The sequence below is a fragment of the Bombina bombina genome, chromosome 9 (assembly GCF_027579735.1).
Source record: "Bombina bombina isolate aBomBom1 chromosome 9, aBomBom1.pri, whole genome shotgun sequence".
Classification (NCBI taxonomy): Eukaryota; Metazoa; Chordata; class Amphibia; order Anura; family Bombinatoridae; genus Bombina; species Bombina bombina.
In genome coordinates, this window is record NC_069507.1 from 10,484,760 (window position 1) to 10,501,535 (window position 16,776).

Consider the following 16,776-nt stretch of genomic DNA (forward strand, 5'->3'; position numbering starts at 1 on the left):
CGCGCCCTTCGGTGGCTCAGTGTATGGAGGTGATCGGCTTAATGGTAGCGGCAATGGACATAGTGCCATTTGCGCGCCTACATCTCAGACCGCTGCAATTATGCATGCTAAGTCAGTGGAATGGGGATTACACAGATTTGTCCCCTCTGCTAAATCTGGATCAAGAGACCAGAGATTCTCTTCTCTGGTGGTTGTCTTGGGTCCACCTGTCCGAGGGTATGACCTTTCGCAGGCCAGATTGGACAATTGTAACAACAGATGCCAGCCTTCTAGGTTGGGGTGCAGTCTGGAACTCCCTGAAGGCTCAGGGATCGTGGACTCAGGAGGAGAAACTCCTTCCGATAAATATTCTGGAGTTAAGAGCAATATTCAATGCTCTTCTGGCTTGGCCTCAGTTAGCAACACTGAGGTTCATCAGATTTCAGTCGGACAATATCACGACTGTGGCTTACATCAACCATCAAGGGGGAACCAGGAATTCCCTAGCGATGTTAGAAGTCTCAAAAATAATTCGCTGGGCAAAGACTCACTCTTGCCACCTGTCAGCAATCCATATCCCAGGCGTGGAGAACTGGGAGGCGGATTTTCTAAGTCGTCAGACTTTTCACCCGGGGGAGTGGGAACTCCATCCGGAGGTGTTTGCTCAATTGATTCATCGTTGGGGCAAACCAGAGTTGGATCTCATGGCGTCTCGCCAGAACGCCAAGCTTCCTTGTTACGGATCCAGGTCCAGGGACCCAGAAGCGACGCTGATAGATGCTCTAGCAGCGCCTTGGTTCTTCAACCTGGCTTATGTGTTTCCACCATTTCCTCTGCTCCCTCGACTGATTGCCAAAATCAAACAGGAGAGAGCATCAGTGATTCTAATAGCGCCTGCGTGGCCACGCAGGACCTGGTATGCAGACCTAGTGGACATGTCATCCTTTCCACCATGGACTCTGCCTCTAAGACAGGACCTTCTAATACAAGGTCCTTTCAATCATCCAAATCTAATTTTTCTGAGACTGACTGCATGGAGATTGAACGCTTGATTCTATCAAAGCGTGGCTTCTCCGAGTCAGTCATTGATACCTTAATACAGGCACGAAAGCCTGTTACCAGGAAAATCTATCACAAGATATGGCTTACATATCTTTACTGGTGTGAATCCAATAATTACTCATGGTGTAAGGTTAGGATTCCTAGGATATTGTCCTTTCTCCAAGAGGGTTTGGACAAAGGATTATCAGCTAGTTCCTTAAAGGGACAGATTTCTGCTCTGTCTATTCTTTTGCACAAGCGTCTGGCAGAAGTTCCAAACATCCAGGCATTTTGTCAGGCTTTGGTTAGAATTAAGCCTGTGTTTAAACCTGTTGCTCCCCCATGGAGCTTAAACTTGGTTCTTAAAGTTCTTCAAGGAGTTCCGTTTGAACCCCTTCATTCTATTGATATTAAGCTTTTATCTTGGAAAGTTCTGTTTTTGATGGCTATTTCCTCGGCTCGGAGAGTCTGAGCTATCTGCCTTACAATGTGATTCTCCTTATCTGATTTTTCATGCAGATAAGGTAGTTCTGCGTACCAAACCTGGGTTTTTACCTAAGGTGGTTTCTAACAAGAATATCAATCAAGAGATTGATGTTCCATCATTGTGTCCTAATCCTTCTTCAAAGAAGGAACGTCTTTTACATAATCTGGACGTAGTCTGTGCCTTGAAGTTTTACTTACAAGCTACTAAAGATTTTCGTCAAACATCTTCCCTGTTTGTCGTTTATTCTGGACAGAGGAGAGGTCAAAAAGCTTCGGCAACCTCTCTTTCCTTTTGGCTTCGGAGTATTATACGCCTAGCCTATGAGACTGCTGGACAGCAGCCCCCTGAAAGAATTACAGCTCATTCTACTAGAGCTGTGGCTTCCACCTGGGCCTTTAAAAATGAGGCCTCTGTTGAACAGATTTGCAAGGCCGCGACTTGGTCTTCGCTTCACACTTTTTCAAAATTTTCCAAATTTTATACTTTTGCTTCTTCGGAGGCTGTTTTTGGGAGAAAGGTTCTTCAGGCAGTGGTTCCTTCCGCTTAATCCCTGCCTTGTCCCTCCCATCATCCGTGTACTTTAGCTTTGGTATTGGTATCCCATAAGTAATGGATGATCCGTGGACTGGATACACTTAACAAGAGAAAACATAATTTATGCTTACCTGATAAATTTATTTCTCTTGTAGTGTATCCAGTCCACGGCCCGCCCTGTCATTTTAAGGCAGGTCTAAAATTTAATTAAACTACAGTCACCACTGCACCCTATGGTTTCTCCTTTCTCTGTTTGTTTCGGTCGAATGACTGGATATGGCAGTCAGGGGAGGAGCTATATAGCAGCTCTGCTGTGGGTGATCCTCTTGCAACTTCCTGTTGGGAAGGAGAATATCCCATAAGTAATGGATGATCCGTGGACTGGATACACTACAAGAGAAATAAATTTATCAGGTAAGCATAAATTATGTTTTTGCAAGAAGGAATGGTCCAAAATACCTTCATCCAGAATCCAGACACTCATTACAGGCTATAAGAAGCATATAGAGGTTGTTATTTCTGCTAAAAGAGGCTCTACTAAATATTGATGCAATATTTCTGTTGGGGTGCCCAAATTTATGCACCTGTCTAATTTCGTTTTGATGCATATTGCAGATTTTCTGTTACTCCAATAAACCTAATTTCGCTACTGAAATATTACTGTGTCCTTCAGTTATTTGATAGATCAAAATTAAATTGCTGATCCAAACACCCAATTATTTATAAATAAAAATCATGGAAATTATCAGGGGTGCCTAAACTTTTGCATACAACTGTATCTACATTTATTAATACAATTTATTCATTTTTAGGATAATATAGGAGAACTTGATGTAGATATTCAGGATGAACTTAAGGCTCAAAGAAAAAAGGCAGAAGATGAAACTGAGAAGGGGCGTAAGAAGACAGTCCTGTTTGGGTCGAGCGATCTATATGACTCCATATTAACAGTGGAAGAAAAGGTTACCTGTTCATATCCACTTGATTTCAAAGAGGCCCGGGAAGTATTTCTGATTGGTCAGAATTATATAAATGAGGCAAAGGAGTATTTTCAGCTGGACGGACATGTCACTGATCACATTGAAGTCACCCAGGACCACAGTGCTCTTTTTAAGGTTCTTGCCTTTTTTGAGGCGGATTATGAGCGGCGCTGTAAGATGCATAAGCGCAGGGTTGATATGTTAGAGCCTTTATGCAAAGAGTTAAACCCGCAATACTATCTTCTGGTCTGCCGGCAAATGCAGTTTGAGCTGGCTGACACGTACTACGAGATGATGGACTTAAAGGTAGCAATTGGCAATAAACTAGAGGAAATGGACTCGCACACAATAAAGAAAATCAATAGTCTAGCACAGTCTGCCATCAAGTACTATAATATGTTTTTGGACTCACTAAGAAACCCAGAAAAGAAGTTTCCAGAGAAACTGGATGAGGACGTTTTGCGCCCTGCTATGGTGGCGAAGTTTCACATGGCACGACTTTATGGGAAACTGATAACTACTGACACAAAGAAGCAGATAGAAAATATGCAGACTTCACTGAGCTGTTACTCCTTCCTTGTAGATTATTGTGAAAAGTATGAGGAGGCCGTCAAGTTTGTGGAAACAGAGCTAGAACTAAGCAAGGAGATGGTCGCACTGCTTCCTGCAAGGATGGAGAGGTTAAGGCTGCATTTATCATCTTTTTCCTGAGATGAGACATCATGTCCTCCAGAAACAGGCAGCCTCTCCATGTGAGGTCCCTCACAGCTGGTCTGTAGTTGCTTGAAGACCTCATGGAAGAGGTTGCCTTGGCAAATGTATCTTATAAGTGGGAGATGAGCATGGACACTTCCTATATGTACATTGCTGGTTACAAAGTTGCAGAAAAATGGGTTTGATGCTGCAGGAGCTGTTTGTATGGTGTGAACCCCAGAGAGTCTCTCTCTCTCTCCGGTATGCAAAACCTATAGGTCAGTAGGTACAACCACACTGCTCAGCTTCTCTCCTCTTTGTGCAACCATAAACTATATTCCAGTACTCTCCTATAACTATATAACCTGTGATACAATATATGGTGCTCTGTGTTTTCCCGCAATGTAATTTAGTATAAGTCGAGAGACTTCACATTTTGCTCAAACTGTGTTTATATTTTCTCTTGCAGCCAATTAGAAAACCATAAAGAAACTTCTAATGAAAACTTTCTTGGTATTTAGCTCATGTGTTGCAAAGCTTTGTTTTTGGTATCGCTTTAAATTCTTTGTGTTCTTTTTTTTCTTCTATGTATTGTCATACATCATTTACTGTGTCCCTTCACTGTAATTTAATGCCCCTTTGAGGACCCGCTTATGAAAATACCACAACATTGAGGTCCATGTCCCTCAACAACTTGTATATAAACTGTCTTGAGCTAAAGGCAAGTTCCTTTACAATAAGAGTTCTCTAAAGATCCATAAAACTGTTTTCTACTTCAGTTATATTCAAATTATTTAATCACATTTGCCTTTAAAAAGTATCCCTAATTTTGGGTGCACCCCTCTGGCTTGCCCAAGCTTGGATCCCATCTCTCACTGAATTGTCTATACCCCCCTCCCCTGAATTCTGGGTTTCCCTTCGCCTTTGACCTTTACAATCTTCAAGACCACCTTCAACTAGTGACCAGGAGTATTTTTGGGGTTCTTGTTCTTTACCATGAGAACTACTACACCAGAACATAGTAGATGCGGTTGAAAGACAGAAATTAATTGATCCTACCTGATTTACGATAGAGAAGCTGGATGTCGTCATGATCACTGCTGTATGGATCAGTTCTATAGTGGTAGTCCTCATCCTGTCTTCATGATCACTGGTGTATGGGACAGTTTAATAGTGGTAGTCCTCATCCTATCTTCATGATCACTGGTGTATGGGACAGTTTAATAGTGGTAGTCCTCATCCTATCTTCATGATCACTGGTGTATGGGACAGTTTAATAGTGGTAGTCCTCATCCTATCTTCATGATCACTGGTGTATGGGTCAGTTCTATAGTGGTAGTCATCATCCTATCTTCATGATCACTGGTGTATGGGTCAGTTCTATAGTGGTAGTCAACAACTTTACAATTTACTTCTGTTACCAAGTGTGCTTCATTCTCTTGATATCCTTTATTGAAGGAGCAGCAATGCACTACTGGGAGCTAGCTGAATACATCAGTAAACCAATGACAAGAGGCATACATGTGCAGCCTCCAATCAGCAGCCCCCTCACTAGCCTAAGCGACGATATTGGTGCTATGGCACAGCTTTTACTATCTCCAGTATTTTATGAGTATCAATTCCACATTAACTATTTGGATGATTGCTAATTTTATTTGTACATATGTGATATAGTAATTAAAGTGTGTTTATACACATGTATGTATATGTGTATGTATGTGTGTAAATCTGTGTGTGGCCACCAGGAGGAGGCACTCTAGCCAAATTCTTAAATATCCCTCCCACTTCCTCATCACCCCAGTCATTATTTGCCTTTTGTCACATTAGGAGGTGGCAGAGAAGTGTCAGAAGATTCGGAGAGTCCTGAAAATAGGGTATCTGCCCTTCAAGATAGGACTGGAGTTTTAAGTAGTCATGTCAACCTCTCAGTGAGAGTATTGATGAAAGTTAGTGTCTGGAGATGCAGGGAAAGTTTTTCTGCGAAACCATCCAGACTACTGCTAACGGCTCCTAAGCAATCAGTGTTGACGAGTTTCACTGCCTGTTTTCTCTCACTCAAGTCCATGTCAGGAGCGCTGCTATAAGACTGTCACACTTGAGAGGCTGTGTTCTGTTCCACCGCATGGATCCTGGAGGTAAGATCGTTTAAATTTTTGCACATAAAACGCTATAACAAGGTCACAGTGTGGCTTCTTTATACATTGATAGGATCCAGGGTTAATATCCTCTGAAGGGGGTTTATGAACAGTTGAGGTTAATTAATCAGTGTATTAATTATTTACATGCTGCTTTGTGTGATTTTTTTTTTCCTGGGCTGACTGTGTTTTTCGTTGGAACAAACAGGTTTCACTTTTAAGTTTCACTTTCGTTTTTGAAAGTGTTACATAGCTCCTATTACTTGCTGTACCTAATAACAGGGGAAGTAGTCTTCCACTTCATGTGACCGGCTGTGGTCTACGTTCATTTCCTCCATTCAGGCTAAGACTTGAACCTGAGGAGTGCGTTCCTCTGTTAACTGTCTGGGTCTAGGAGGTGGTGAGTGCCCCAGCCATTACGAGTATAAAGGTGCAGTTTTCTAAAATAAAAAACGTTTTTATTTTTGTCCTTCTGTGGGTATAACCTGAGCTATGGAGGACTCTGACATGTTAGAAGGTACTACTTCTGTACTAAATCATATCTGTTTATATTGTGAAGAGGCCATGGTTTTCTAGCCCACTTAATCATGTTCCACATGCCTTAACACTGTTATAAAGTCTAAGAAGGGAGACAAGCCTGCTAAGGCTTAGTCCCTCTGAGCCATCTACCTCTCAGGACTCGGAGTCCCATGAGATTACTACCCTTGCTACATTATCCACTCCACATGCAGTTCCCCGTATCACATCTAATCCTCCATCCAGAGGGGGCCTTCTTCCTGCGGACTTTGCCACGCAGTTACAAATGGCGGTGTCTGCGGCCCTCAGTGCATCACCTTGCTCTAATAATCGCAAGAGAAAGGTTAAAAACATAGCTCTCCTAACCAGGAGTCATCTAAATATCGGGTTTAGCTATTATTATGTCCCAGTTATCCGATGATGAGTAGCTGTAGCTTCAGAGGGTGAACTTTCTGGCCTAACGTCTAAGCCTCCTGCTGCTGAGGAACCGTCCTTTAGATTAAAAATTGAACACTTGCGTTTTTTTTATTAAAGGAGGTTTTGTTTACATTAGAGGTTCCAGAGGCCGCACTACCTGAAGAACCTATGGTACCTAATTTAGACAGAGTTTACAAAGACAGGAAAGTTCCTTTTGACTTTTCCTATGCCGGTTAAGATGCCGAACATTATTAAGAACAAATGGGAAAGAATTGGTTCTTCCTTTCCCCCCTTGTCTACTTTTAAAAAAGTTTGTCCCGGTACCGGACTCTCAACTGGATTTGTGGGGCTCTATTCCTAAGGTGGTTGGTGCTATCTCTACTCTTGTTAAACTTACTACTATACCTCTTGAAGATACTACTTTGTTCAGAGAGCCGATGGATAAGAAAATGGAAACCTTTCTGAGAAAGATGTTTCAACATAGGGGATTTTTGTTTCAACCGGCGGCTGCAGTTGCTGGAGCGGCTACCTACTGGTGCGACTCTTTGTCAGAACTGATTGCGGTGGAGTCTCCCCTCGAGGATATTAAAGACGGAATTAAAGCTCTGAGAATTGCTAATTCTTTTATCTGTGATGCAAATTAATCACCAAAATGCAAAGGCCTCTGGCTTTGCGGTTCTAGCCTGCCGGTTGAAACTCTAGTTGAAGTCTTGGTCTGCGGATATGACTTCTAAGTCTAGACTCCTTTCTCTTCCCTTCAAGGAAAAGATGATTCCATTATTTCTATGGTTACCGGAGGCAAGGGTGCCTTCCTACCGCAAGATAAGAAGTACAAGTCTAAGGGACGACAATCTTCTAATTTTCGTTCTGACAAATCCCAACGACGACAATCTTCTTCCTCCAAGCCCGAGCAACCCAAGAGTACTTGGAAGCCAGCTCAATGCTGGAATAAATCCAAGCAGAATTAGAAGCCCGTCGAAAACAAATCGGCATGAAGGGGCTACCTCTGATCCGGGATCGAATCGTGTAGGGGGTAGACTGTTTCTTTTCTTTATTGTAAATGGCAAGAGTTCATGAGCTAGTGACGTATGGGATATACATTCCTACCAGGAGGGGGCAAAGTTTCCCAAACCTCAAAATGCCTATAAACACACCTCCCACCACACTCATACCTTAGTTTTATAAACTTTGCCTCCTATGGAGGTGGTGAAGTAAGTTGTGCTTGATTTCTTCTGTGATAGGTGCTTCTAAGCATTCTGAAGCCCAATTCATCTCGGAGTACAGTGTTTGTCAGAGGGATGTGAAGGGAGTATTGCCTATTGATTTTATGGTTTCACCAATAGGAAATCTATTCAAAGACTTTCTGTAATTGGTCACAGGGATGTTGGTTTGGCTGTCTGCTTTATGTGGATGGGTGTCTTCTGTTAAGTATGTATCATTTTTTTTAAGACACTCTGCTATGTTTGGCGCTTTATATTATATTGTAAAGTTTGAAATATATGTGTTTGCTTATATTTGCCATGGGTCAGGTTTATGTATGTTTCCCTTCTTTGCAGACTATTAGTTTCAGTATGGAATTTATGTTGGGAATATTATTTTAATTTTTTCTTACCTGGGGTTCCAGTTCTTTCAATTTGACTTTGTTTTTCAAAAAATTTTGCGGGCAAATTAGGCTCGCCAGGACGCAAAATGCCGTTTTTTTTATGGCGTCATTTTTGGTGCAAAGTTGTCTATAGTGACGCAAATCTCGCCATTTCCTGCGTCTTTTTGTTAAAGGACTACTTTCTGTTATAATTTTTAAGCTAAACAACTAACATATAAAAGTTAATAAACATTAATTAAAACCTACTGACCTATATTTTCTCCAAAACAAAGTTTCATAACGTTCTAAAAGTTATATCTTCTCCGATGATGTCACGTTATCCTGCCCACTATTTTCAGCACTGAGTGTTCAAAATACTTAAACCAATAACTTTGTGTTTAAAGCGTCCATTTTGAAACCTAGGTATTGTAAACGGATTGGTACAGAGCAAAGGATACCCACGGAGTGGGTTTGGAAAACAATTAAATTTGCAGACAAGATTTCTGATATACGGTAGAGATATGTTAATTAAATGCTATTGATAAAAAGTGTATTTGGGGTAGTTAGTTAGTAACAGGCATAGAAAATATTTACTTAGTGGCCCTTTAAAGTTGGTTATTTTGGCGCAAAACCGCGCTTGTTATGACGCGAGTTGCGTCATTTCCTGGTGTTAGCTTTGGCGGCAAAACATTTTTTCACTTCCTTTTGCGTCATATTTGGCGCAATTTTTTTTATATATTACCCCTCTTCCTTTAATGCTTCTGGTTCTCTTCATATTTTTAAGAGCTATGATGCTTATGTTTTTGCATCTTACTTTAGCATAAGCATTTTTTCCCATTCCTGAAATTGCTATATGAGGAAATTGGATATTTTGTTTAAATGTTTTTTTCTTTTTACATTTTGCAAGAGGTCTGTCTGATCCTGCCTCTGATGTTGCTGTAGAAACCATGCTGCCTGAACACAGTTTTACCAAAGCTAAGTGTGTCTGTTGTAAATTAACTGATGTTTTCTTCAGCTCAATTATGTGGCATCTGTAATGATAAGCTTTTGCATGCTGGTAATGTTTCTATTAGTACAAATACATTGTCTGTTGTTCCTTCAACGTCTAATGTACCTGATATTCCTGCAGATGTAAAGAATTATATTGCTGCAGCTATAGAAAAGGCTATGTTTGCTATTCCGCTTTAAAATAAACGTAAAATGTCTTTTAAAACTTCTCATAATTCTGATGAAATTTGTATTGACTGACAGCATACTGAAATATCCTCTGCTGATGAGGATCTCTCTGGTTCAGAGGATCCTGAATCACACTCTGATATTGACAAATCTTCCTATCTGTTTAAGATTGATTATATTCGTTCTTTGTTGAAGGAAGTTTTGGTTACTTTGGGTATTGAAGAGTCTAGTCCTCTTGATAACAAAGCCAGTAAATGTTTACATTCTGTTTTTAAACCTCCTAAGGTTGCTCCTGAGGTTTTTCCTATTACTAAGGAATGGTCTAAGCCTGGTTCTACTTTTAATCCTTCTAGGTTTAAGAAGTCGTATCCTTTACCTGTGGCTAATTTAGAGTGTTGGGGGAAAAAGTCCCTAAAGTTGATGGGGCTTTTTCCACTCTTGCCAAATGTACTACCGTCCCTATGGAAGATGATAGTTCTTTTAAGGATCCTCTAGATAGGAAGATTGAATCTTATCTCAGAAAAGCTTTATTTACATTCTGGTTAAAAATCATTTTGTAAGAGTCCCAACTTTCAAAAATGGTGACTATAAGGACTATTCTGTCTTTTGTTCAGCAAGGTCATTTCATGTCCACAATAGACTTACAGGATGCTTATCTTCATATTCCAATTCATCCAGACTACTATCGGTTTCTGAGGTTCTCTTCTCTAGACAAGCATTACCAGTTTGTCGCTTTTCGATTTGGCCTAGCAACCGCTCCAAGAATCTTTTTAAAGGTTCTTGATGCCCTTCTATCTGTAATCAGAGAGCAGGGTATTGCGGTATTTCCTTATTTGAAAGATATCTTGGTACTAGCTCAGTCTTTTCATTTAGCAGAATCTCACATGAAACAACTAATGTGGTTTCTTCAAAGGCATGGTTGAAAGATAAACTTACAAAAGAGTTTCTTGATTCCTCAAACAAGGGTCACCTTTTTAGGTTTCCAGATAGATTGTGTCCATGACTCTGTCTTTAACAGACAAGAGGCGAATGAAATTGGTTTTAGCTTGTCTAAACCTCCAGCTCAATTGTTCCCTTCAGTGGCTATGTGCATGGATGTTTTAAACTGAAAGGAGTAGCGGAGCACCGGTAAAAGTTAAAGCAAAAGTTTTTATTGTTCCAAAAAATGGTATTAAAGTAAAACAAAGCAAAAGTAAAACAGAGGTGTTATTGTCCTGATAGGAGTCCGCTCATATAGCTGACATGTTTTGACGTATCACCGTTATCAAAGCTGCTGGTTTGCGTGGGTAACCCCGCCTTTTAAAAGTGAATAGATGACTCCTATAGGGCAATAATTAAAACATTTGCATATTAACTGTTGCCTGTCTCACAGATAATAGTTATACCAAACCGTGTGCCTGTACTACCAGTGTGTAACTATGCTGTGTATTTAAATCCAGTGCATTTTTGGACTGAATCCTATTCGTACTATCTGAATAAATTAATAAATAAATGAATAAATGTGTAGTTGGACCACTTATTTATATTCCCATATTAGCAGAGCAGAGTTAACCTATTTTCCCCCTATTTGTGGGTACACTCATTTGAGGGGTGTTCCAAATGATGCAGTATAATAGTTTAGATGCCACTAAGCTATCCTTTACATTGTGTATATATGTTTTATACCCACACATAGTAAAATAAAACCATGACTTGGTTAGTTCCATAGCGAAGTGCTTTCATAGGGTCCCAATCACACAATATATTGTTTTAAAATATATATATATATATATATTATACTATAAAGCTTGTATGGGCTATGTATGTTATGCAACGCTCTCTGTGTATCTGTGCCATACGAGCTCAAAGTGTAAGCTTGAATTAGGTTAAGATGTACCCTATTTCACTACAATGGTCTTGATGCATAAATCCCTGTCTTATGGGAAAACATAATATATGTCTCCAGTGGAGTGATAATCTCTGGTTCTTGACTTAACCCCTATTAGTAGGGTTATGCAAATGCCTGTGTTACTAGACATATTGGACAGTAATAGTGAATTGTGGTACGAGAGAACTATTACCAAAGTTACCTAATTAGTTTAAGCAATAGGGAAATTTCTTACATATCTTAAATGTGGTCTTCCGAGTGTGTAGATTGTCCATCTTAAATTATGTGTAGTACTCCATTGATCTCGGGTAGGAAACCACTTTTATACTGTGCAATAAAAAACTATTATGTTATTATTCCCAATAATTAATAAGATCATAGGATGAGTTTAGGCCTGATGGGTGTCTGGTTTTCAAAGTGAAAATCCATAAATCTCCTCGTTTTGCTAACAACTTGTCTCTATTGCCCCCTCTAGGAGATCTTAGAACTTTTTTTATGCATGTCCAACGGAATGTATTCAAATTGTTTTCATGTTTGGTTACAAAGTGCTGTACCAAAGGGGTACCTACATTTCCAGCCCTAATGCTCAAGAGATGTTCCCTGACACTTGACCTAACCTCACGTGTAATGAGGCCCACATACTGTATGCTGCAGTCAATGCAAGTAAGTAGTTCTTCCCTAGGACCGGACTGAGCGCAGGAGAGGGGATAAGTGAGGGAACTTATTATCCCAATCAGTATAGAGACAGGCTATTTGGGGCATTTTGTACTATGCTGACAATTAGCAGTGGTGCAATTTTTTTACTCATACAGATCTTTACTTGCAGAAGGGAGATTACATATCACTTGCATGGAAGTTTTAGGTCTTATGACACAATCCCCTTTGCTCGTTTTCATATGAGACCTCTGCAGCTTTGCATGCTGAATCAATAGTGCAGGGATTATACTCGGATATGACAACTGATATACTTTAAATCCCAACATTCAACTGTCTCTGTCTTGGTGGTTGGACCATCACCGGATTGTTTGAGGGGCCTCTTTTGTTCGTCCTTCCTGGACTGTGATCTCAACGGATGCAAGTCTTACAGGTTGGGGAGCTGTCTGGTGGTCTCTGACAGCACAAGGTGTTAGGAAACCTCAAGAGGCAAAGTTGCCAATCAATATTTTAGAACTCCATGCTATCTTGAGAGCTCTTCAGGCTTGGCCTCTATTAAAGAGAGAACTTTTCATTCGTTTTCAGACAGACAATATCACAACAGTGGCATATGTCAATCATCAGGGAGGGATTTGCAGCTCTTTAGCAATGAAAGAAGTATCTTGGATACTTTCTTGGACGGAGTCCAACTCTCTAATTTCTGCAATTCATATTCCAGGCATAGACAATTGGGAAGCAAATTATCTCAGTCGTCAGACTTTGCATCCGGGGGAGTGGTCTCTCCATCCAGATGTGTTTCATCAGATTGTACAGATGTGGGGTCTTCCAGAAATAGATCTGATGGCCTCTCGTTTGAACAAGAAACTTCCCAGATATCTTTCCAGATCCAAGGATCCTCAGGCAGAGATGGTGGATGCTTTAGCAGTTCCTTGGTTTTACCAACCTGCTTACATTTTTCCACCGCTAGTTCTTCTTCCAAGGGTGATCTCCAAGATCATAATGGAACAATCTCATGTGTTTCTGATAGCACAAGCATGGCCTCACAGGTTTTGGTATGCAGATCTTGTCCAGATGTCCAGTTGTCAACCTTGGCCACTTCTTTTAAGGCCAGACCTTCTGTCTTAAGGGCTGTTTTTTCCATCAGAATCTCAAATCTCTAAATTTGTAGGTATGGAAATTGAACGCTTAGTTCTTAGTCATAGAGGTTTCTCTGACTCAGGGATTGACACTGTTACAGGCTCTTAAGTCTGTTTCTAGGAAGATTTATTATTGGGTTTGGAAAACCTATATTTCATGGTGCTCCTCTCATAATTTTTCTTGGCATTCTTTTAGAATTCCTCGGATTTTACAGTTTCTTCAGGATGGTTTGGATAAGGGTTTGTCTGCAAATACTTTGAAGGGACAAATCTCTGCTCTTTCAGTCTTATTTCATAGAAAGATTGCTAAACTTCCTGATATTCACTGTTTTGTTCAGGCTTTGGTTCGTAACAAACCTGTTATTAAGTCTATTTCTCCTCCTTGGAGTCTCAATTTGGTTTTAAGGATTTTGCAGGCTCCTCCTTTGAGCCTATGCATTCTTTGGATATTAAACTGCTTTCTTGGAAAGTGTTATTTCTTTTGGCTATCTCTTTTGCTAGAAGAGTTTCTGAGTTGTCGGCTCTCTTGTGAGTCTCCTTATCTAATTTTCCATCAAGATAAATCTGTTTTACGGACTTTGTTTAAGGTTTTTGCCTAAGGTTGTGAATTCTAACAACATTAGTAGGGAAATTGTTGTTCCTTCCTTGTGTCCTAATCCTAAGAATTCTCTTGAGAGATCTCTACATTCTTTGGATGTGGTAAGAGCTTTGAAATACTATGTTGAGGCTACTAAGGATTTCAGAAAGACTTCTAGTCTATTTGTTATTTTCTCTGATTCCAGGAAAGGTCAGAAAGCTTCTGCCATTTCTTTGGCATTTTGGTTGAAACTTTTGATTCACAAGGCTTATTTGGAAGCGGGACAGTCACCGCCTTAGAGAATTACAGCTCATTCTACTAGATCAGTTGCCACTTCTTGGGCTTTTAAGAATGGAGCTTCAGTTGATCAGATTTGAAAAGCAGCAACTTGTTCTTCTTTGCATACATTTACTAAATTTTACCATTTTGATGTCTTTGCTTCTTCAGAAGCAGTCATTGGTAGAAAAGTTCATTCAGCGGAAATAGCTGTTTTTATTTTATCCCTCCCTCTCTAGTGACACAGAGGATTTCCACATCTTGAGTATTATATCCCATACGTCACTAGCTCATGGACTCTTGCCACTTACATGAAAGAAAACATAATTTATGTAAGACCTTACCTGATAAATTAATTTCTTTTATAGTGGCAAGAGTCCATGAGGCCCACCCTATTTTTGTGGTTATGATTTTTTTGTATAAAAGCACATTCTTTTTTCCAGTTCCTCTTTTTGTATGCTTTTTTACTCCCTTTTACACCTCACTACTTGGCTATACGTTAAACTAAGGTATGAGTGTTGTGAGAGGTGTATTTATAGGCATTTTGAGGTTTGGGAAACTTTGCCCCCTCCGGGTAGGAATGCATATCCCATACATCACTAGCTCATGGACTCTTGCCACTATGAAAGAAATTAATTTATCAGGTAAGTTTTTACATAAATTATTATTTATTCAGACGCCTTGTTCAAGGACGTACAGGATCTGTGGGTCCTGGAGGTGGTATCTCAGAGATACAAGATAGGCTTCAAATCTCATCCGCCAAAGGGCAGATTCCGTCTCTCGAATCGGTCTACCAGACCAGAAAAGAGGGATGCCTTTCTAGTGTGCGTTTGGGTTCTATCCTCCTTAGGAGATGTTGTCCCGGTGCCTATTGAAGAAAGAGGTTTGGGGTTTTATTTAAACCTTTTCATGGTCCCAAAGGAGGAGGGAACTTTCCGCCCAATTCTGGACCTAAAGTGCTTAAACAAATTTCTCAGTGTCCCTTCAAGATGGAGACAATAAGGTCTATCCTTCCTTTAATAAGAGAGGCCAGTTTATGACCACTATAGATCTGAAGGACCTTAATGTTCCAATCCACAGTGAACACTTTCAGTTCCTGAGATTTGCCATTCCTGGACCAGCACTTCCAGCTCATTGCCCTTCCGTTGGCCTAGCTACTGCTCTAAGAATCTTTACGAAGTTTCTGGGGGCTCTTCTAGGTGTTGCCATTACTCAGGGTATTGCAGTAGCCCCATACTTGGACAATATTCTGGTGCAAGCACCATCCTTTCGTCTTGCAGAAGAATTCTCGGAGTCCCTTCTCAGTCTTCTTCGATCACATGGATGGAAGATAAACTTGGAAAAGAGTTCTCTTATCCCAAGTACCAGGGTGGAATTCCTGGGTACTATAATAGATTCTATATCCATGAGGATACTTCTATCAGACCAGAGATGTTGCAAGCTAACTTCGGTATGTCTTGCCCTCCGGACCTCTTTGAGTCCCTCTGTGGCTCAATGTATGGAGGTGATTGGTCTCATGGTGTCCTGCATGGACATCATTCCTTTTGCCAGGTTCCGTCTCATACCTTTACAACTGTGCATGCTGAGGCAGTGGAAGGGTAATCATTCAGATCTGTCTCAACAGTTAAGCGCTGTGCAGCACACGGGTGAGTTAAGGGTCGTCATTGCCTCTCAAGCAGTAGTAACACTAATACAGAGTTAAGCGCTGTGCAGCACGCGGGTGAGTTAGGGGTCGTCATTTCCTCTCTCAGGCAGTAGTAACACTAATACAGAGTTGAGCGCTGTGCAGCATGTGGGTGAGTTAAGGGTCGTCATTGCCTCTCAGGCAGTAGTAACACTAATACAGAGTTAAGCGCTGTGCAGAGTCCTTTCATTATGCAGAATTGAACCTTATCAGGGAATGACATTTTGAGCAGTAACTGTTTGAGGTTATGTTAATGACACAGCTGCAGATCTCACCAGATCTCTTCTTTCTGCAGCTTCATTTATTCTGTTCCAGCCTTAGTGACAAATAATGATCTTCACATTCTCCTCCCACTCTGGACCTGCACAGGGAAGTTCTGGAGGATCTGTAAGGTTTTCACAGATTATTTACTCACCAAGGAAAGGTCAAATGGTTATACAGTCTTGTTTGCTGTTTGTTTTCATTCTGGTTTGTGTAGGTTTCTAATTGGCTTCTATGGAAAGTATAAAAGAAGGTTTAATAATAATCAGATGCTATTTCATATGATTATCTGTGCAATGCATGCAAGTTCAGTACCTGCTCTGTGTATATCGCTGTCACATTCTGTTTTCATGAACAGGCCAGTAGTGTGTTGTGTACATTAGTTTATTGTAATGAGCTATTAACCTGTGAGTCAATAAAAGTGGTAAAACTTCTTCTTGTGTTGGTTTCATTTGTAATAATGGTCCGGCTGGGAATAAAAAGACTTATTTCCTTCTAATGGTAGTGAGGGTCCATGAAAACATTCATAACCTATGGGAAATACTTCACCTGGCCACCATGAGGAGGCAAAGACACCCCAAACAGAACATTGAAATATACCTCCCACTTCCCCAGTAATTCTTTGCTTCGTCTACTAGGAGGATGGCAGAGAGTATTCTCTGCTGAAGATAGATTTTTTTTTTTTTTTTGTTCCTTAATAGATTGTTTTCTGTAAGAAAGGACTGGCGTGTGTCTAGTAGCCATGTAATCTTTTTAGTAAGAGTAGTGGTGACAGCCACTG

At 40.5% G+C, this 16,776-nt stretch overlaps 1 protein-coding gene across 2 annotated transcripts in view; it reads left to right on the forward strand.

Annotated features, from left to right (window-relative positions):
• Positions 1-16,429, forward strand: part of KIFBP (kinesin family binding protein) — a 111,306-nt gene extending 94,877 nt beyond the window's left edge. For both annotated transcript variants that reach the window (XM_053691870.1, XM_053691871.1), the window contains exon 8: positions 2,854-16,429. In XM_053691870.1, coding sequence (XP_053547845.1) covers positions 2,854-3,732 — 879 coding nt within the window. In that variant the 3' untranslated portion in view covers positions 3,733-16,429. The remainder of the gene's footprint in view (positions 1-2,853) is intronic.
• Positions 16,430-16,776: the final 347 nt, after the last annotated feature.